General features: G+C 51.9%; 7 protein-coding genes across 7 annotated transcripts; 5 read left to right on the top strand and 2 right to left on the bottom strand.

The window, feature by feature from the left end:
• Positions 1–2,374: 2,374 nt before the first annotated feature.
• On the top strand, positions 2,375–3,666 carry CTRU02_212988 (uncharacterized protein; the record flags this gene model as incomplete). The annotated part of the gene is made up of 2 exons (XM_036721552.1): positions 2,375–2,502; positions 2,574–3,666. The coding sequence occupies 2 exons, from the start codon at positions 2,375–2,377 to the stop codon at positions 3,664–3,666; spliced, it is 1,221 nt and encodes a 406-aa protein (XP_036586721.1).
• A 1,086-nt stretch (positions 3,667–4,752) lies between these two features.
• Positions 4,753–8,588, bottom strand: CTRU02_212987 (filamentation protein; the record flags this gene model as incomplete). The annotated part of the gene is made up of 4 exons (XM_036721551.1): positions 4,753–5,388; positions 5,442–8,284; positions 8,354–8,474; positions 8,583–8,588. The coding sequence occupies 4 exons, from the start codon at positions 8,586–8,588 to the stop codon at positions 4,753–4,755; spliced, it is 3,606 nt and encodes a 1,201-aa protein (XP_036586720.1).
• A 1,437-nt stretch (positions 8,589–10,025) lies between these two features.
• Positions 10,026–12,352, top strand: CTRU02_212985 (uncharacterized protein; the record flags this gene model as incomplete). The annotated part of the gene is made up of 2 exons (XM_036721549.1): positions 10,026–10,361; positions 10,412–12,352. The coding sequence occupies 2 exons, from the start codon at positions 10,026–10,028 to the stop codon at positions 12,350–12,352; spliced, it is 2,277 nt and encodes a 758-aa protein (XP_036586719.1).
• A 397-nt stretch (positions 12,353–12,749) lies between these two features.
• On the bottom strand, positions 12,750–13,769 carry CTRU02_212986 (WW domain-containing protein; the record flags this gene model as incomplete). The annotated part of the gene is made up of 2 exons (XM_036721550.1): positions 12,750–13,692; positions 13,732–13,769. The coding sequence occupies 2 exons, from the start codon at positions 13,767–13,769 to the stop codon at positions 12,750–12,752; spliced, it is 981 nt and encodes a 326-aa protein (XP_036586718.1).
• Positions 13,770–14,837: 1,068 nt separating this feature from the next.
• On the top strand, positions 14,838–17,301 carry CTRU02_212984 (C6 transcription factor; the record flags this gene model as incomplete). Its single annotated transcript, XM_036721548.1, has 5 exons — positions 14,838–14,987; positions 15,049–15,855; positions 15,916–16,232; positions 16,291–16,683; positions 16,740–17,301. The coding sequence occupies 5 exons, from the start codon at positions 14,838–14,840 to the stop codon at positions 17,299–17,301; spliced, it is 2,229 nt and encodes a 742-aa protein (XP_036586717.1).
• Positions 17,302–18,642: 1,341 nt separating this feature from the next.
• CTRU02_212983 (xylanase 3) lies at positions 18,643–19,830 on the top strand (the record flags this gene model as incomplete). The annotated part of the gene is made up of 1 exon (XM_036721547.1): positions 18,643–19,830. The coding sequence occupies one exon, from the start codon at positions 18,643–18,645 to the stop codon at positions 19,828–19,830; it is 1,188 nt and encodes a 395-aa protein (XP_036586716.1).
• A 484-nt stretch (positions 19,831–20,314) lies between these two features.
• On the top strand, positions 20,315–21,136 carry CTRU02_212982 (protein tyrosine phosphatase; the record flags this gene model as incomplete). Its single annotated transcript, XM_036721546.1, has 3 exons — positions 20,315–20,546; positions 20,619–20,984; positions 21,042–21,136. The coding sequence occupies 3 exons, from the start codon at positions 20,315–20,317 to the stop codon at positions 21,134–21,136; spliced, it is 693 nt and encodes a 230-aa protein (XP_036586715.1).
• Positions 21,137–21,240: the final 104 nt, after the last annotated feature.

Genomic DNA, 21,240 nt, shown 5'->3' with positions numbered 1-21,240 from the left:
TTCCTTTTCACGTTGAGACAAGAGACTAGTTGATCGACCGTGCGTGCTGAGGCGGATTATCTAGACTCTATTCTGCTTGTCGCTTTCTATCCACGTGATAAACGCGACAAATATGATACGGACACAAAAGCAACATAGAACTTCCGCAAAAGATATAGATGATCGCCGGTAGCGGATTGCTCTCTGTACTCGATGCATGAACATGACTGCAGACCCGATCAGGAGTCTTTTCGTTATGGTTTCCAGCGATTCATTAAGAATGACCCTGATAATATAACTACCCAGTACCGGGAAAGCCTTTCAGGACGTAAATGTCCGCGAGCGGCGAAGCAGTGTATCAGCGTATCAGCTGGATCCGCCAAGAGAGAAGAAGATACACGCCGCATCGCCTTTCTGTTGCATGGAACGAACAGACCTTGGCAAGTCGTTGACAGAGCCACCTTGTCCGCTGTTCACTCGTATAATATGCTTTCATCGGTTGAAAGTCAAAGTGGGCGAGTGTTGTACGGGGTCCTCAAGGAACATGAGACAGCGTCGCACACGGCCCCCCTTGCGTGCCCTTACATGCTGTCTCTGGTGCCTGGGTCTCTCTGTCTGCGAGCACGGAAAACGTGATAAACTTGATGTTGGGTGAAATAAATCACAAGGCTACCAACCTTTTGCGACAGACAGGCTTGAGGAAGCCGGCCATCAGGAACCCGTGTATCCGTACCACCGCGCACCACACAATTGGGCGACGTCGCAACCCCTGACCCTTAATGCGAATCGATTAGTGGATGATACAGCCGGCGATACCGAGGGTCCGGCACTGGGGTTTGTTGGTTACGACTTTGCGCGCGCCCGTACGGGGATCCTGAGCCTTTGAGTGCCAGGAGAGGGCTGCAAAAGTCAACAATGTCTCCCGGATCGGTTCGTGAGCATGAGACGAAGTTCAACGCCCGTCACGAATTGCATCTCTCCGCTGCTGGGTCGTTCATCATATGCCACCTTGTGACTATGCATGGCGCTTCGTATTGAGGAACAGCAACTGGAGGTGCTCGAGAAAACGCAGTACGAGTGGTGGCGTGACGTCCCGTAGCCATCCACCACTACGGCTGGGTGATGGAAATTAGAATGAGAATCGGAAGTCTGGAGATTGCAGACAGAGTGGCTGGGAGACAAGTAAGACTGCATTGAACATCATTTATAACCATCGATGAGGTACTCAGAGGTACACGGTAGGTACTCGACCGATTTAGACATGCTACAATGGGCTGCATTGCGCGGTTTGACAGGGTCTCGGCGATTGTCGACTGCAGCAAATAGCAGGGGTGGGACCTCACCTCTAGTTTTCAGAAGAAGAAACCGGCGTACACTAGGAGCCCACTAAAACACCTCATTGGGTTCCCTTGGTTGAAACTTCCACGACCCAGGGCCAGGCCTGTTGATTGGACTTTGCTGCCACAACTCTGTCTGGCCTGGCTGGCGTGGACAGGTGCCAAGTGCAAGGGGAAAGGGATGGGGCGTCTTATCATCGGATAGTCCGAGGGTGTGGTCAAGGCGACCATTGGGGGGGGGGATAACCTGACCAATTACCCACTTATTTTGTGATTTGTGGGGCTACCCTGAGATCAGCTGACCATGGTACCTTAATCAGTAGTGGGACGTAATTAGTAACTGGTCCGTGCACCTGACCGATTAAAAATTCCATGGTCAGGTGGACCCACTTCACCTTAATACAGCCAATCATAAAATTGGTCAGATAGACCCATAATTCATTTAAATAAGTGGGTAATTGGTCAGGTTATCCCCCCCCCCCCAATGGTCGCCTTGACCACACCCTCGATAGTCCCTCATGGACAGTTAAGTCGAGGGATGTGCCAGCCTGAAGAGCGCATGTAACCAGCCGCAAATGTGAGGTACTCTCCCGTCTTAGTGCATGTACGAATCGAGCTTTTTTTTTCTTCTCCCTCTCTTCCCCATTCTCTCTCAGACGATCTTCTGTCTTCCACTCATTCTTTCTCTTGTCCATCTTTTGTTCATTTCACCTTCTAAGTATCTGCCAACTCCAACGAGGGCAATGCGTAGTTGTCGGAGTGAATAGCACGTCTATTCGCAACCCGCTGTCGTCGTCATCGGCCGCGGAACTGGACATGCCTTAATTCCCTGCAACGACACCACCGACCGACCCATCCGCGCCATTGACCTTGCGTAATCGCTGTGGACCGGACGGTTCTGCGAATAGCGAGCACGCCCGCTCTAAGCACCGGTCTAGTCTCGAACTCGAACCCCCGCGCATCTAAATTTCCGACAGCAGGTGCCTTTCGCTAAAATTGCCCCCTCGAGCCCTGTTCCCAAAGACTTATCTACTAGCCATCTTGGCTTTCCCGTCAAGATGGCTCAATCACCTCAAGGCGAGACCACCATGGCCGACGTATGGCAGCAAGTGAAGCTCTTGCTTCTTGCCGTCTGGGCCTTGACGAGCCGTCGCATGAGGGTAGCGGGCGCCTTCGTCATCTTCCTGTAAGTCACATATGAATTTCACCGGCCGAGTGAACATGGCATCGTTCAGCACACTGACACTTGAGTGACAGCGGCGTTTCAATATGGCTCTCGCTCCCTACGATCAAGACCATGACGGTCCCCAAGGTCTCTCTCGAATACGCACACTCACCATACAACCACTCCAAGGTCGCGTTGCTTATTGAGAACCGACCCAACCCTATCCTCGCGCCTCTGATGCTGCACTTTATTTCAGTAGTGCCTCCCGACTGGCGCTTCCGCTTCATGGGCTCCATCGATTCCGTGCGGTCCATCAACACCTCTGTTGCCATTCGCGAGCAAGTGGCGGCTGGCAAATTGGATCTGACTTACATTCCCTCTAACATGAGCACTGCTGGTCAGGAGATGATTAGTCGCTTCCTGACCAATCTTTGGCTTTACGAAACGGTCTTACAGCCAGCTGAGTGGCTTCTCGTCTTCCAGACGGACAGCATACTGTGTGCCAACAGCAAACACAACATCAATGACTATCTCGAGTATGACTGGATCGGCGCCCCCTGGAACCCTGGCGGTCGCTGGGGTGGCAACGGTGGTCTGTCCATTCGCCGTGTGAGCGCAATGATCGATATTCTGCGGAACCAGAAGCGTGTCGACGGCTCCGAGCCCGAGGATGTGTGGCTTGCCGAACGTCTAGCTCACCACCCGGGAAGCAAGGTCGCCAATGGAACGGTCTCACTGATGTTTAGCGGCGAAATGCACTCGGGCCCAGGCACGGAAATCAAGAAAGAAGGACAGAACGCGACCCTTGAAGCAGCTGCCGAGGGTGAATATGTCGAGGGTATCGATGACTACCGTGAGGGCTACTACGAACCCATGGGTTACCACACGGGCGGCAGTGGTATCTGGCTGCACAGTCCTATCTGGGGCACACCAGCTTTGCGGAAACATATTTGGGAATATTGTCCCGAGGTTAAATTGACGTTGGCTATGGATGCGGCCAAGTACGTTCCTGGAAACTGCAAAGCCAACTGGAAGAGAGGCCTCGAAGAATATGAGGATGGTGAGCTGGTTGAGCGTGAGGAGGAGATTGACGAAGACGAGGCTTTCTCACAATACCCATTCGGCACGGAGATAATCGATGGACAAGAATACCCTAAGCTGCCGCCCAGCTTGATGGCATGGTGATGCCTGGCTACCCCTCAGGACCCTCATTGTCGCATCAAAAGAACCATAATGCGAAGGATATGGAACCGAAACGGAGGGATGCAAAGTTTGTTACATTAAAGGTATTCTTTGACTGAGGAGTTGGCTTGGCGTTTGGAGGGACAACTTGCAGAAGGACAACGGACAAAGATAGCCCGTCGAATGAGTCATGTATGACATACAGTCATGTAGATCACTATTACCAGTGAATATGGACAGTTCAAAAGAAGATTTATGGCACCCGTTGACATCCAGTGCTTCCGGGCGGAAGGGCGGGCGGTAACATGACGATGTCTGTGCCAATGCCCGATCTATAGGAGGCTCCTCCTGACATACGTTCTCGAAAAAGGGAACCCCCCCGCTACGTAAGTTTGCGCAAATTCCTTTTCTTAGCCGATCTTCAATCTAATTGAATGACACACCACTGTTAAGAGTTTATGAAGCACGGGCCCGGGTCCGAAACCTTAGGCGGATGGTTAACAAACAGGGCGGACAGCTGCAGGTACATTCGCCGCCCAATGCACTCGAAGTTTCCTTCGTTTTCCGTCTCTTGCGCGGATTGATCTCGCGCCTAATTGCCAATTTATAAGACAGATGAAAAAAAAAAAAATTTAAAAAAAAATAGATTGACACGGACGCTTCCGACAACCGCAATTTTTCCTTATATCCCCCTCGTCCCCGACTGCCACCATGCCCGTTTTTGAAAAAGGGAAGTTGAGGGTGATGATGGACCAAGTTAAGTAGACGAGACAACGTCGTAATATATGATGCCGCCACGGCCCGCGGAGAACGATGCATCTATCCCTGACTGAGATATCTGCCGACGGTTTTCTCCGAGGAATGCAAGCAGCAAGCGAGAGAGAGAATCAGACCAGTACGGCAAGGGTGGCAATGAATCGTATAGAATATTCGGATATCAAATTTTTGCTACAAAACACTGGCCATCGGTTTGCCGGCGGGCCTATACTGAAGTGTCTACGCGTCTCATAGCAATAAGCCAAATGTGCCATGGCAAGAATCAAGACAAGGTCGCTAAACGCAATCGTGGTCTAACTACAGCGACCACTATTAGAGCACATAACCACCGCTGCCAAGACATTGCCACTCTCTAACACCCCTGTGCTCCTCCAGTTCGACACACCACCAAAGTACCTCCTTCGCCTTGTCAATTTGCCCACTCTCCTCATGAGCCCGGGCCAGCGCGAACCAGGCTTCCGAGTTGTTCCACGCGGCACCAAGCTTTGTAAGTGCGGACAGGAGGCCGTAGGCGCGATCACGCGCGGCCAGGCGGTCGATCGTGGGCACAGAGGTCGCCTTGTACGGCGCAGGGAGCTTCTCTTCCGACTCTGGCTTATCCAATGACTTGACAGATGACGCAGTGGTTGCCGACTGGTGTGCGCTGGGCTTGCTAAAGCCCGAGCCCGCCGTCTTAGACCCCAAGCCCAGGGGCTCTGATGGGAGGTCCTGCTGGGGAACTGATACTTTAGGTAGGTTCGGAGTTGGCAGTGATAGACTTGAAATGTTCTCTGGCACGCTAAGCGCGGGTATAGCTGGAGGAGGAAGGACTTTCTCGCTGTAGATGTCGAGCAGGATGTTGGACAGGCCGATGGTGGCTGCGGGATGATCTGGGAAATGGGTGAGGGCCATTTCAAAGTCTGACCTGGCAAGGTATGGTGATTCCTTGGCCACTGAAAGGTATCCCAACTGCACCTGCTGTTAGTTAAGTTGCACCGGATCTCATATAGAACAAAACTCACCTCGGACCAAACATCTCCCAAAAGTTCGTCGACGCCCTTCTTTCCCGTCCAACCGCCACCCTTCAATGATAGAGAACCGGTGGTATCCTTGGCCACCTCAGCCTCAAGTATTCCCACAAGTTTCTGAGCCTCCGAAATTGCCCCTTTGCTGTCCTCATACATATTGGCCCGGCGGTAGAATCCTGCAATCATCAACCATACTTTGACAAGAAGAGAAAGTCTTTGTCTGCGCTGAACATCCTCGGAAAAATGTATTAATGGTAAGGGGTTTGAAACGGTGTAGGTTGCGCTGGCGGAAATCTCTGAAAAGTTGGTCGATCTTGACTTCTGAGAAGTGTATGATTCCAGATGATGAAGTGATCGACCGCGAGAAATAGAGGATGCTGTTGAGGCCTGGCGATTGCTGAGGGGATACTCGTTTTGTTGTAACTCGTCAGCAGGAGTAAAGTATACTTCGCCATCGACGACAGTCGGCGAGTGAAAGCTCGTGCCTACACTACCAACACTTGCTGCCCTCTTGAGGCCGTCGGTGCTATCCCGCTTGCGCAGGCTGTGTCTCTTGCCCGACTCGCTTCGTCCCCGGCGTGTAACGCTGGAAAGTCTCCGTGATCGCTTTTCGGTAGGCGAGCCGTTCTCTTGGGTTACCTGAATCGTCGGCGCAATGCTTGCAGAGGTTTGGGTAGTCTGAGGCCGAGACAAGGTTATAGTGTCAGCCGTGCTTGCCCGCCTCGTTCGTTGAGAACCAAATATGCTGCCCCTGATACTTCTCAACGTACCAGCGGAGCTCTTTGGAACCATCGTGTCGACAGTCTTCGGCGGCTGCATGGTAGGTTTTGTTTCGAGGTTGCCAAAAAGTCGCGTAAAGAGCGAAAGTAATTCGGGGCTGGAATTGACAGCGACGTCGGGGCCCTCAAGAAGCTCGACGAGTGCAAGTTGAGTCATCTTTACCTCGAGAATGCTTTCTTTCTCAGCGTCATCCATGTCATCTACGACTCCTCTACGCTCATTAACAACCTTCTCGTCCTGAGCCTCAACCTCGTTAAGGTGCTCACTTTTGAAGTGAACATCCTGCTTCCCAAACAGAACGGAGAGGTTTCCGAATTGCTCATAAGCACCGTCACAAGCCTTGGCTGCCATGTTGTAGTCTTGTCTCGCACTTAAGAGCAAACCCAGGAGATGCCAAAGGGGGACAAGAGATCGTTCTTGCCAATACGAAACGTGATAGACGCTGTCGTCCTCATCCGCGGATTTGTTGGAAATCAACGCCGTCTTGACAATTTCGATCGCAGGCGTGAGATCCCGTCGTTCAGCAAGAAGAAGACCGAGGGCGAATAGACTGCGGACGTCTCTAGTGCGTCCCAGCTCTGGGGACAGAGATTTTCTCAGACACCTGATTGCCCTTGCCTGGATTTCAGTTCGAGAAGCCGCATCAAACGTGGTTTTGGACCAATGGGCTTGAGAAAGGCCAATCGCTTGCCAGGAAAGCGCAATCAAATGAGGCCGAATCTTGGGGTGAAGGGGAGTCGTGTCATCCTCTTCAGGAACCGTGTTCTCATTTTCGATGCTGTTTTTCAGCTGCGGCAGCCTTGCCAACCAGTCCTCGAGCTCATTCCCGATGTCACGGGCCTTTTCGATGGCTTCTCTTCCTCCGTAGCGGCATAGCGCCAATATGCATTGCGACATCGTCTCGAGTACTGTACCGTCATCGTCGAGGTTGACCTCAAGATGGCCCGTCTTATCAACTCTGGCCTTGCCATGCCTCACCAGATCAAGGTACGAGTCAAAAGCCTTAAATGCGAGGTCGAATTCCGCCACAGACAGGTGAACCGTGAAAAGACAACGGAGAATGGCTGTAGAGTGGTAGGTCTTCGTCGCTGCAGAATACAAGGTGTCGAGGACGCCTCGGCTGAGACTTTCTCGGCCACCCTGGCCAAGGTCTTGTTCCTTCCATCCACGGCCACAGAGAATAGACCAGTTCTTCACGACTGCCCGAACAAATGACTCGACGTCCTCTCTAGTCTCATCTGCTCGGGGGAAGCTAGTTTCGCTAATGAGAAGGCTCTCGTACGCGGCCTCGACTTTCTTAAGCTCAATTCTCAACTGGTTTCTGGCGGAGCTTTCGTTCGCAATATTGCCAAGAAAACCTGTAGGGTAGGGTAGGTCCAGCTCTAGTATAGTCGTAAGAGCCAGGTAATACTCCAGCCAAACCTGTCTTCTTGGCACTGAGCCCCTATACCCGTATCCTCCTACTACTGGTCCTGATATCGATTCCCAGTACTTCGCCCACGACCGGAAACAGGCGAGTGAGTTAGGATCCTCCAGCGATCTTTCGTTCGAACGAAGAGCTTCGCTTTGCAGTATACAGTATTCCGTCAAAAACAACTCCGACCACACTCTAAACTGCTTGTGATTGTTGCGGGTACCTGGGGGCATAGAAACGGAGGGCAGTGCGGAATCAAACACAACCAGAGCTGCAGCCGTCTCTTTGCTTCGTGATAGGCAGTTGGCCTTGATAAATGCAGCCTTCAACGCGCAGATGTTGGTCCATTCTGAGAGCTTGTCGCTCGAGTCGAGCTGCGCAAGTTCCTGTTCGAGGTTCTGCGGCAGCTTAGCGACGGCTTGGTCGAACTCCCCTACCGCCCAATGTAACAAGCCAGTACAGATCTGAGCCTGGAATCTATCCTCGGGGAACCTCGTCTCTCCGTCGACAGCGGCCTGGAGCTTGGTGATCACATTTGCGGCGTCGAGGTCCTTCGAGGTAATGGCGGTCGAGGGTCGGCCAGCTCCCGAGGGATCGGTGGCTTTCGCGATGGCGCATTCTGTTTCGGCAGCCAAAGTCAAGCCTAAGAAAAATACGGTGTCAGTAACAGGTTCGTCTCGTCTCGTTGGCAAATTTCGATGAGGGCACCAACAGGTTCGGTCAGGCGCATGTTTTCTGATCTTGCGGACAAACTCAGGAACAGCGCTCCAGTTGCCATCGCATCGAGCATCGTCGAGGGCCTTGATGTAGTGGGCGGCCTTGTTCGGATCGGGCTGCAAGAAACAAGCAAAAAGCATGTGGTCAGTCCAGTTCTATCCATCTCGACGTCATGGGTCAGGGACCGCGCAGGTGGTCCAACTGCAGCAGAAAAGCACACTCACTGCCATTTCGCGATGCTGAGGCCAGTGCCAAAATTAGGAGGGAAATGCAAACCAGTTCTTCTATTAGCACAGCATCTGGACACCCTGCATGTTTTGTTGGAGATACCAGGGGGGCGGTGTTTGGCGATGTTTGGGTCCTCGCGCTGGCTTAATTAGGGGAAAGCACGTTGCATAACTGATTGGAGCGAACGTGATGGACGCTTGTGTTGGCGGTGCTGAGGTGCATTGGACTGGCAGAAAGTGACGGTGGGCTGGCCAAGCTTCCCTGGACAGCAGGTCCCTTAGCGGAAGCACGGGCCAAAAAACGGGTGATGATCCAGGGGGGGCGGACCCGGGTAACGTCCCACACCCACTTCTGGGCACCCCCCACATTTGGGCACCCCATTTACACCAAAAACGCCGTTTTTCGAAATTCTATATTAAACTAACTACTATACTTACTAAGAAAAGAAAATATATATAAACTATGTTAAGTATAATTATAGCCATCTAATTTTTTATAAAGGTTTAAATATAATAATAGTTATAATATAGAAGTTTAAAACTAAAAGCTTTAAAATGTTAGTAGATACTAGTAACTTACTAGTATTCCTTAACATTAGAAAAATATATTTTCGCTTATATATACTTATTTAAAAAATCTAGGAAATTAATATTTATACTTATTAAAAGTATATAATTATATCTAAAAGAGATTTAAAAGTATTACTTTAGTAAATATAGTATAATTAAGGGTTAAAATTCTATAATAGAAACTTTTCTTAAGGGAAATTTTAAAATATTATTCTAAGCTTAAAGAATTTTTTACTAAGTATAAGAATATATAAATCTACTATATCTTACTTAAAAATTCTAATCATATTAGTTAAATATCTCTACCTATTTTATATATTAAGATATAGGCTAGGTAAATTAGTATTATAAATATTAAACCTTGAATTTATAATACTTATTATTAATAATACTAGTATATAGCTACTTAAGTATTATAATTAAGTCTTAATCTATTTAACATATATTTATTCTCTTTAATAAGTAAAGTATTTAGTTTAATATAGAATTTCGAAAAACGGCGTTTTTGGTGTAAATGGGGTGCCCAAATGTGGGGGGTGCCCAGAAGTGGGTGTGGGACGTTAGTGCGTATGGCTTTGTACAAAGTGCCGTTACCTTGTTGTGCCTTTGTTCAGTATCCGAACACCTTACATAACCTGCAAGCTAAGTCCTGTTCACCCAATCAGATGAAAGCAACCTTGCCAGCCAGTGGTACATGTGAAAGGTACCTTTTTCACTTACAGAAAAAAAGTTTCACTCAGCATCAACCGCCAGTGGAATATTGGCTGAGATCAGATATTGCCAATTTTTTTGACGTGATTGACCTCTCGACTGTCACCAAATTCTCAATTGGCTATCATCAACAATCTTGATCTCAAAATATTCATTGCAATGTCTCTTCCTCCCGATCTGAGGGTGCTCTGCCGCCGATTGACTTCCACACCACCCGCTCAGTTACCTCACTCAATCCCGGCATTCATCAACCATGTCCTTCGCTGCAAAGACGTTTTGTCTGCGCCTCAAGATCCAAAGGCGAAAGACAACTCATCTGAGACGGCACTTCTGGTTCACAAATTGAGGACCATTATTACGACTCTTTTGAATGGCAAGAGCGCCATGGGGCGTTTCACTGGCGCAACGCTCGTCAAGGCTGTTGTTGACGTCGGTGGGTGGGAATGCCTTAAGGAGTCTGGCCCTTGGGTCCGTAGTCTCTTGGCTATGGTTCAGGTAATATGTGACATCAAAAATCTTAGGGTCCAATGCTAACGTATACCAAGAAAAACGACCCTGTCCCTGTGAAGGAGATTGCAATCGTTACTCTTGTCAGGATATATACCCTTGTCCATGACTACCAGACCCTCACTAGAGAGATCGCAACACCCACGATTCCGACTTTCTTCACTGCATGCCTGCAACTAATCAAGCTCCCGCAAGCTGGCCAGAGGCTCAAGACTCCGCTTGTTGTTGTTGAGACTATCCTGGATGCATTCTCCGCCCTCATCCCTTTGTACCCCACGACCTGCCGCCCTTTCAACGGCCAGATCAGGACTGCCATCCGGCCTTACCTAGCTCCGACTTCTTCGGATGGCCTTACTATTCCTCAGTCACTCCGCCGCGCTAGTAGGCATCTGGCCATCTCCCTGCATCTCACCACTGCGGGCAAGACAGGGCCGAGTGACGACTGGAAGAAACTGGTCGAAGATATTAGGAAAAGTTTCCACTCAACCGCTGACCAAGTCTTCCGTGCCGTTCAGGAATCGTGGGAGCCGGCAGTACCGTACCCTCGCTCTCAGAGTAATTTTGATGCGCCTCCGCAAGAAGTCGAGGCGGCAGACCAACTGCCGCCTTGGAACGGAATCTCTGCTGGCCGTGACAGGCTGGTCGGCTTGCTTCACTACCTCGCCGATGCCTTGCGCTACTCTACTAAAACACCTGTTACGGTTCCCGTTGGTGCTTTATTGGACGTCGTCTCCCGAGTCTCGCTGATCAGCAGAAATTCTAAATCTCAGTCTTGGGACCAAGCCCTCGAAACGCATGCTGCTGTGGGAAGAGAGGAGAAGGAGGAGCTCTGGGCCGCGATGCCCGATATCCATGTCGCCGCCATGGACTTGTTGCTGGTTCTGGTTCAGAGACTGGACCATAACACACTCTCTCTCGGTCCTGAAATTTATGACAACCTGCTGCTTGTTTTCCGCTCAGGCATTAACGTCCCCTCGGTGCGATTTGCCGCGTATAAGCTCCTTAACGAGACGCTGCCCGTTTGCGGACCGGGTCTGCAGAAGCTCACCGTAGAGACTCTCGGTGTCATTATCCTTGCCTGCTGCCGCGATATTCAGCAGGAGAATGGCTACATCCAAGAGGCAAAGCCGATCAGTAAGACCGGAGCTGAAACGAAGAAGAGCGGCATCGCAGCCAATGCAGACCTTTTCCTGCCCTCGCAAACATCAGAAACCCAGTCGGCTTCCAGACCTAGCCTTTCCAAGGACCACATTGCCGCTGCAGAGATCCTCCTTGCCAGCCTCCTCACTTACCTGCCCCAGCAGCACCTCAAGCCGGGTCTGCGCGGCCTCCTGGACCAGACCGCCATCCTCTCGCGCAACAAGAACGCCATGCTCGCCAGCGTGCTGAACCCGTACGTCAACCAAGCCGGCGCCATGTACCCCAGCATCCTGCCCTACCTCTCGCAGCAGTACCCCAACGACCAGGGTGTCGAGATTCTGCGCTCCAACATTCGTACTTCTACGCAAGGGTCGTCGTCTGACGAGGGCTTCGGCGCCGCCGCCGCAACCCTTGAGGAGCTGGAAGCGGAGGAGGCAGACAAGGACGGGGAGGAGATTATCTCGGAGATCGAGGTGGCACAGGACGAAGAGATGGGAGAGGCACCCCAGCTGGCCAATGGCGGTTCCGCCGAGACTATTGTTGTTGCCAATGACAATGACAACGACAACGGTGGCAACCCGTTCAAGCCCTCCACTGGTGCCGGGGAAGGCTCAATAGAGGTTGCGAACCCCTTTGCAGTGTCCTCTGCGCAGAAACGCAAGCACGACGCCGGCGACGCGAGCCCGCCCAAGAGGCAAAGTGCGGAGAGGAAAGTCGAGCGGACCGTCGTGCCCGAGCCGGCGACCAAGCCTGTCGGGGAAGCTGACGCCGACGACAGCGACGACGAAAGTGTGCACCTAAATATGGATTTAGATGATGAGGACGACGAGGACGAGTAGGATGTTGTTCTTGCCAGTTAAGTGCAAGTGGACATGATACCCCTGGAGCAGCTTCTGTCCGTCAATTTTATTGAGCCTGGTTATAATACAAAAAAAGTGCGAGCTCGCGACTCTGTAGTCTAAGCTATACTCCGTACCAATACCGAAAAGAGCAGTATCCAGGGCCGTTAGGCCGGCGAGTATTCTGGTGTGTTTGTATGTAAAGTATGTTCCGCAGAATGACGGATTTATTTGGCAAACTCTGAAGGCATCCCGCCGATAGCCTCTCGCAACGCCGCCGATGGAAGATTTTCCCCTCCATTACCCAATTCCAAATAAGCCCAATTTTGTCAACAAAAAGAAAGCAATTCGCAAACCAAGAGCAAAAGAAACCCCCATAGCGTACACTCCACTTGTCTCAATCCCTCAACCATGCCCTGCGCTTTTCCTCCTTCCTTGCGCGTCTCTTTTCCTTGAAATGCTTAAGCTCTGACTTGGAAGGCTTCTTGCCGCTCCGTTCGGCTTTGAGACTGCGGCCGTCGTGCGCGTTGGCGGCGGCGTCGACGTCGAAGAAGGCGTTCATCTGCCGTCTGCTCTTGGCCTCGTCCGAGTGGCGGTCGGGACCCTCTCCCATCGTCTGGAACTGGCCAGTGAAGCGATTAAACTGCGCAGTGGCGTTGTAGCCCTGCTCCGCCAGTACGGCGGCTTGTTGGGCCTCGTCGTCCTGATCAGTCTTGTCTCCCTGCGCGTACCACGCGTTCGGATCATAGTCGCCGTGAATGGCGGGGTTGTAGCCACCGGCGGCTGGCCGGTCGTTCGACGGAAGAGGCGGGGGAGCCAGGGGCAGCGGAGCAGATGTCGTGCTTGTTCCGGGCGCTGGTGCTGGTGGTGCTGCAGCAGTGCTGGTCGACGCAGATGCTCCGGCTGTTGGCACGCGCGGGTTATCCCATTGGGTCATGCCGGTAAAGCGGTTGTAGAAGAAGTAGGCCTGGGAGTTGGGATCCCACTGGAAATCCCAGCCGTCATCTTCAGTCGCGGGAGGCGGCCCCGAAGGCAGTGGCGGGTGTTCGCTGGGGAGAGGCGGCGCATCGGAGGAAGATGCAGGTTTCTTCTCGTCGGCAGGCGCGGGGGACGCGCTCTCGCTGGCCTCGCCCGATTCGGACGAACTAGAAGACGGGACTTTTGAAGAATCAGCAGTTGCCGTCCGTTCTCCTTCTGGGGTAGAATCTAGATCTCTCGAACGATTGTGGTCGGCCGAAGCATCCGCCGCTCTGCTTTGCTCTGGATCAGCCTCGCGCGGGGAGGCGGGTCGCGGCGACTCTGACGCCATGGTTTCAAAGGGAGTGGAATGCAGGGTTAAATGAGATGGTGCGTCGCGAAGTAAGTCAGTTGTCTGTCACCGAGTAAGGAGAGTCCTTTTGCCTGGCTGGACCCTCATCGCTTGGAATGGATGCGCGCTTTGGGGGAGATAGAGAAAACGCACGTCGCAGACCCAGTGCTCGGATGAGTGCATCACTGAAATTTGAAGACAAGGAAGACACCGTCCAAGGTCGCAAATGACGGCGGCTGACAGGGGTAAGGGGGGCACTTGCACCGCCATCCCACACTGTGCAGTTGTGGCAGTGGGATCCGGGATACTGTGTGGGGCATTTCCCTTCCAGGACCTAGTTCAGAAGCAATACGACCACTGGCTGGACAGAAACACGGTAGTAATAGTAACACTAGTAGCAGCAGCAGTAGGCACACACTCGCACGCATACTTTCTCTTAGCTGGCCGCCCTTACGGTTAGTGGACGAGGGTGGTGGCTAGGGCTAATTGGATATGAATGGGGGGGAATGGAAAAGTTGGAAGAAGCAAAAGTGAGGACCCTTCCCCCGTCCCGTCGACCAGGTTAAATAAGTGGTCGGAACCTGATGGAAGGTGACGGAGGTAGGTCCGGTCTCGACTGCTCGATTTATTCATCGATTGCCCTACCTAACTAAGCTGAGCTGCTTTTACTGCTCGTAGAACTATTGCATTACTCGCGCCTTTGGACCCTTCAATCCACTTGTTATTTCCTCCAACATTCCCATCAGCAGCCGTTGAGCTTTTGCAGCTGCTTCACCATCGGCTTTATCCGCCCAACCTCATCTGCATCGTCCGCAACGCTGATGACCTCTCGCGGGGAGCCGCAATCCCCCGTCCTCGTCGCTAGATCCCCCAAACCAATGACTGCATCTGGTGGAGCTCATCTTCACTTCATGCTCTGTTGCGTGCCGTCGTCACCCCGACCTCTGGACGACTGTTTGCCCTTTGTTGCTACTCAGCGCCTCGGTTATTATGCTGCCTCATCTCGTGCCAAATACCCCTCTTTTCCCTCCCACAGCGACGAGTGAAGCTCGTTCTGGTACGCCTGGCAGCGCGGCATTATCGTGGTCTCATTTCATTTGAAGCACAACTATCGCACCCGGGCAAGCAGCCCCTTACATCAGCCCACGGCATTTCGATTCAAGCCTTGTGGCTATAATGCCTGATCAGAATCAGTCCTTCCGGCGATTGCTCCCTGCCCCCAAAGCTGCGATACCAGCTTTATCGCGTCTTGCGCAACCCCCCGCAAGAAAACGCCCGGCCGTCACCAAGGTTGCTTGCAACGCTTGTCGGTCCAGAAAGAAGGCTGTAAGTACAGAGCCACCTTCCAACCCTTGTAGTGGTCAACGTCTGATATGTGTGGCTCTAGTGTGATGGCAAAAGACCTTCTTGCTCGTCATGCGTTGAGCTCAGCTCACCATGCATCTACATCAGTGTCGACGAGAAAGAGACACCTGTTATGGCACTCAAGCGCGAAAATCAGGCTCTTAAGAAGGAAAATGAGACTAAGAAGCGCCAGATCGAGGCACTCCTGGCACGGCTCAACTCAATGTCATCGGAAGCCCGGTCACAGACCATAAAAGGCATCAACTTTCTCACAGACCCCAACGTTGCTCTCCGCACTACCAGGCCATCAGAGCCAAACCCTCTGGAGTTTTTACCGCGCCTTCACACCAATGTTGAGTTCGAGCTTATGAGGAAATACCCGGCTGCATATCCTCTCCTGAGAGATATGCCACAGCCTGCGAACCCCGAAAGTGAAGACTTTAGACCGTCCAAAATGCGGCGGATTACAGAGATGACCGATTCAGAATCATCCTCACCAGAGCCTAGTGCAACTCCTGCCAACCTCACAAGGACCGGATCTTCTTCTTACGGCGCTCCCAACGAGCAGGCGCTGCTGCGACCAATCAGCTCGAGTTATTTTGATTTTTCGACCCAAAACGTACATCCACCGGTTCGCGCAGATCCACGCTTGAAGGATCTAGATATCACGTACTGGACTGCGGTGTCTATTCCCAGTGATGTTGCTGCACAGGTCATCTCACTCTATCTCGAGACTGATCATGCAATCCTAGGTTTATTTGATCCTGACTTGTTCATACATGATCTTATTCATTTCGAACACCGCTTTTGCTCTCCTTTGCTTGTCAGCGCTCTCCTCTCATTTGCATGCGTTAGTCTTGGCCCCTTCCTCCGCTTTCGTTAGGCCAGAACGGCTGACTTGACCCATTAGCAAGCGTACGCAACTTATCACTCAGCCGCCTCTGGTTGGAGTCACGAGTTGCAGGCAGAGGCCGACAGACTTTGGCGTGCAGACAAAGAAGACTCGCTCACCAGCATTGCCGCTTTAGCATTTCTGGTTCAGTCTGCAGGGTGCAATGGCGACGGCGAGCTCGATGTTCAGTACATCAAGGACACAGTTGCTATGGCTAAACGGATGAAGCTTTTTGGTACTCCGGATACATGTACCGCAACTGATCTAAACAACCTGACCGAAGAAGATGCAAGGGCTAAGGTCCAGGCTGCTTGGGGAGTTTTCGGCACTCTGTGGTGAGTCTTGGGGAGGACCGCCCTTGTCAGCGACTGGATTCCCTAATCGTGGGAGTAGCTTGGCAGCGCAGTTCTATCTTCCAGCTACTACCGAGTACCCTCCAACACTTCCCATTCCGGGGAGGGGCTCAAAAGTCGGCGGTTGGAAAACAAGCGAGAACACAAACACCAGTCGTAGTAGCAGCCCTGAAGCTTTTCTTACCCCAGAACCATCTCCCTCCCGTCGGAAAAGAGAACAGCTTACACCCGCTTCCGAGACTTTTGCGGCCTTATGTGAGTTATGGGCTATTGCATCCCGAATAACGTGGTATTATCAGCATGATACAGGCCCTGGACGAGCATCTCAAGGGTTCGCTCTAGGGAAATACCACAAGCTGCTAGCTTGGGCAGCCAATCTGCCCGAAAGCATGACGCGTAGCAAGCATAGCCCTGGCCATGTACTCTTTTGTCAGTATGTCACCCGTCACAGATGGCTAGAAGCAGGTTCAACGCTGACGATTCTAACAGTATGTGCTTTCACGGCACGGTTCTCTATCTGTTTAGGCCTTTGATCCCTACTGATATGCAACATGGTATCAAATCGTGGTCGCCGTCGGCGCCTCCTTTCCCGTCAATCTTTGCCGCTTCATTAGAGCAGCTCAAAGACCTGGTTGATGTCTACATGACGTTACCATCTGGAAGAAATTCTATCTTTTGGCATACGGCACTGATGCACGTGGCAAATGCGGCAGCTAACGATACGAGCGATCCGGAGTGGAGGCATTACTTCCTTAAGTGTATTTATGCCTACCTAGGCCTGTACCGCTCATTTGCGGTTGCCGGAGTGATTGCGAAAGGCCTTCTTGCAATGGCGGTGAAACGAGGGGCGCTAGGGACTGCAGAGGGATATGCGCTGTTGCAGGAGCTCAAAGCGACCAAGAATCAGAGGCAGCTAGAGGCTGCAACTGGATTATTTGTGACGGATCTAGACCTTGCCGTGACGGATCGCGAGGCTGCAAGGGTGGACCGGCTGATCGAGGAGTTTGAGGAGTTAACTCTATTAGAGGAGTTTACGGTTGGGGTAACTTGAAAAAGGAAACAGTGGCAGGCAAGCCATGTTGGTACTTCTCGTGCGGTTGGCGAGGCAACATAAAAGTAAAGCACAAATGAGTATGAAAATGAACTACTTAGCATCATCAATCTTCTTGGGGTCTCGTATTCCATGATGATGACTTGGAACTGGGCCCGCTGCTTCATTATCGATGAACTCAGCAGTTGAGCTTGCTTGGTACAAAGGTATGGCTCATTGCACCTTCTTCGTAAGAACCCAGATTTCAACTCCGTAGCAAGTTTGGCTCGTTTATCATTCTGTCGATGTTGGAGAGCGGCTTTGAATCTTTGGTCAGATGTCCCGCAGGAAGGACTGAGCAGTCGGCTAGCTAGCTAAGACTCATTCATAGTAAAGCTTTCTTGAAGGGATCTAAAGATATTATAGTCGTCGAGTTGGCGCTTACCAACTATCCGTTCAAGTGCAAGCTCAGCCAGCCATTTTTGACCCAAGAAACTATGTGTGGTCCGTCTTGTAAACAATCGGTATCGTTCGCCCAGTTCACACGGGGACACTAGCGCACTTTGAAAGGATTATGTGACCCGTGGATTCTGAAGTCTCGCACATACCTCACAAGCTACAATAGCAGCTTCATATCCATTTACAGCTGCCTCCATAGATAGCGTTGGAGTCCACGGTCCTTTGATCAACTTAACCTCCTACCGCACAGTCTCCAATACGACTGGAGGAGTCGTCTGAACCACAAATAGCTTCGCATGACACTCGGTGCCCCACCAGCTGGGAGTCTAGTACAATACGGGAAGCTACACGGGGAGCGACACTAAACGACACCAACCGCATGCGTACATTCGATTCATATTTTGCCCATCACCCATCCTCACTTTACAAGCTGCCGGCCCCTGGCGGGAATTGTTTGTGCTCAGGACGCTCTGTCTATAGCCCGCACCACTGTAGCAGTGCTTGCGCTAGCCCTGGACTGCACACAGCACCCTCAAATCATGGCGACCTAATGGCCGCTAGCCATGGAGCTCCCGTTGCCGTTTTCGTTGCAATCTTGCATAGCTCTCATCCCTACTAGTACGTGCTTTTGCCGCCTCGCCGATCTGACCATTATTGTTCCGACGGTGCGATGGCCAGGCCGCCAATTAGTTCGATGACATTTGAAAGTAGACTGCTACGCTGTATCACGTCTCACATTCCGGTGCGTCGTGGCTTGGTAAATCCAGAGCTAAGTTCTATGGAAAGACTGCGACAATTTGTCACGCGGTTGTTTAAAACAATGCTGCCCCCTCTCGCTCTCTTTCGTTCTGTATCCCGCCAGAGCCGCATTATTGGCTTCAAGCCCTCCTGATCCAAAACAGCATGTCTGTCGCGCGGTCATCGCTCCTGGCCTTTGGTCTTGCTTTTTTGCCTCTGGTTGTGGCTGATGACCACCCTGTCGTCCAAGATGATATCTGCAATTGTTTTCTGACCAACAGTTCTGAGAATTACTTCACCAACCACATGTTTTATGACTTTCGCAACCTAGGCCAGTATGCCGGTGTCCCCGATATCCTCGACGATTTCAACAAGAGCGGATCGGCGCTGCCAACATCCGACTATTTCAATTCCGATGCCTGGACGTCAGTATGGAGTGTCCAGAGATGGAACAATAGTGGAAAGTTAGGCAGGGACGGGAATGATGCGACTATACGCATGACCAACTCTCACAGCAACGTATACATCGAGAAGAACAACGATCCCAATCCCTCATCAGACACATTCTTGAGCTTCCGCACCGCACGGCTCAAGAACTTTCAAAGCTCTGCTGAGATGGAGTCCGTTTCAATGGGTTATCACTTCGTCTCCGTCCGTATGCTCGCCCGCACGATCGGTGACCCCGGCGCCTGTACAGCTCTGTTCACCTACCGTGAGGCAGACAAATACGCCAACGTCCAGGAAGCCGACATTGAGGTATTGACAAAGGACCCAGACAACAGAATTCAGTACACGAACCAGCCATCCTTCGATTCCAAGGGCAATACCATCCCTTCATCAACTGAAAACGGCACATTGCCCAGCGGTGTATCATGGCGCCAGTGGGCTGTCCACCGCCTTGATTGGAACTCCGAGAAGAGCACATGGCTTGTCGACGGCCAACAGGTGTCAAGCATCAAGTTCCAAGTCCCTCGGGACCCCAGCCGTGTCATGATCAACTCGTGGAGCGACGGCGGCTCGTGGTCGGGGGTGATGGACGTCGGCGGTTCAGCCGTCTTGCAGATTCAGTGGATCGAGATGATCTTCAACACCACCGACTCACCAACAACGCCTTCGAAACGTAGTGCTGTCGACCAGCGGCACAACCACGGACCCGAGGGCAAGCTGATTCGTCGTAAAGGCGATGGCCAATGCCAGGTTGTATGCAGTATCGACTCCGCACCCGCCGTCGGACAGGTAGTCATGTTGCACAACGGAACTGCACCTGGCTTGCTGCTCGCCCAGTCCAGCACTGCGGCGTTCTGGTTGCCGGTGCTGCTCATGTCGGCCATGTTTCTCCATTTCGTCTATTAATGACAGCAGTGAGTCTTGATTCGGCATAGCGAAAGATTCAAAATCGGCGTGATTTTCAGGTTTCCGTTTTTTTGCATCAAAGCTCACGAGCTGTCTGTATAATAATTCTTCCTAAATGGCATTGAGCCCTGTTCATCTCAAGATTGAGTTTGAAAGACAAATCAAGAGCTGTCGCCTAAGGTAGTTGAAGGGACGAAACCGCGAGCTCAAACCCCCTGTAAATCTGTCATGACGCACTGTGACGTACCTTGTACAGTGGGCCTTTTCCCCCCTAAAAGGGCCTGCAACATCAAAAGAAGCCTCGGCACCCGATCGAGGGGCGGTAACGAATGGGAAAGCTCCTGTGTCCAAACCCTTGCTGCAGCTCAACCTCCCTCAACAAACTTCATTGATCACGGCGGAAATAAAATTCCTTCGACCCCTGTGATCACCGCCCCTTCCCGACCGCAACGTACACAAAAAGTGCGAACTCCCCAAGATAGCCATGGCCGACACCGCAAATGCCCCGACGAAGCCGCAACGGCGTTCGTCGCCCGTCAAGAATGGTTACTTGATCCTCTACAACTTCGTCTCGGCCGTCGCCTGGTCCGTCGTCCTTGGCCGCACCGTGGCCCTGTTCAACCTCCGTGGTCCCGGGTTCGTCCACCTCGGCGTCGGCGAGTGGACGCGATGGACGCAGACTTTGGCTGCTATGGAAGTTCTGCACGCGCTGTTGGGTATGCCATCAAGATTCCCCTCTCGCGTTCCCCTTCGGTCGATTTGCTTGGAAGAATGAAGCCTGTCTAACAATGCATTGTCCGCAGGCGTCGTTCGCGCTCCCGTCTTCACGACCGTCATGCAGGTTCTCAGCCGCTTCGTCCTCGTCTGGGGCGTCGTCTACCCGTTCCCCTTCCTCGCCCGCAGCACCTGGTACTCTTCAATGCTTCTCGCATGGAGCGTCACCGAGGTCATCCGCTACTCGTACTTTGCGCTCAACCTTAGCGGCTTCCAGCCCAAGCCCTTTGTCTGGCTGCGCTATAACACTTTCTTCGTGCTCTACCCCATCGGCATCACGAGCGAGTGCGCCCTCATCTACTACTCGACCGGCCCCTTGAAGGAGCTGGGCGAGATCTTCCCTTACATTGCGTACGGCATTCTGGCTATCTACGTTCCTGGTATGTTGAAGCTTGCTGTGGTATAGGTTAAGAAGTATGAATACTAAAGCAGAGCAGGCTCGTACATCCTGTACACTTACATGATGAAACAGAGGAAGAAGGTCATGCGCAACATGAAGGCCGAGGAGCTGGCCCATTCCAAGACTCAGTAAGACATCCGATGTATTCGGGAGGTTCAAAATTACAAGGTGGGTATTCGGGAACTAGGTGGGTATGGATTTAGACAAAAAAACGGTATCTAAAAGTGCCAACGTTG

The sequence above is a fragment of the Colletotrichum truncatum genome, assembly GCF_014235925.2.
Source record: "Colletotrichum truncatum strain CMES1059 chromosome Unknown Contig_0009, whole genome shotgun sequence".
In the NCBI taxonomy this organism is placed as follows: Eukaryota; Fungi; Ascomycota; class Sordariomycetes; order Glomerellales; family Glomerellaceae; genus Colletotrichum; species Colletotrichum truncatum.
The sequence above is the reverse complement of the archived record's forward strand: the minus strand, read 5'-3'. Positions and strand labels throughout refer to the sequence as shown.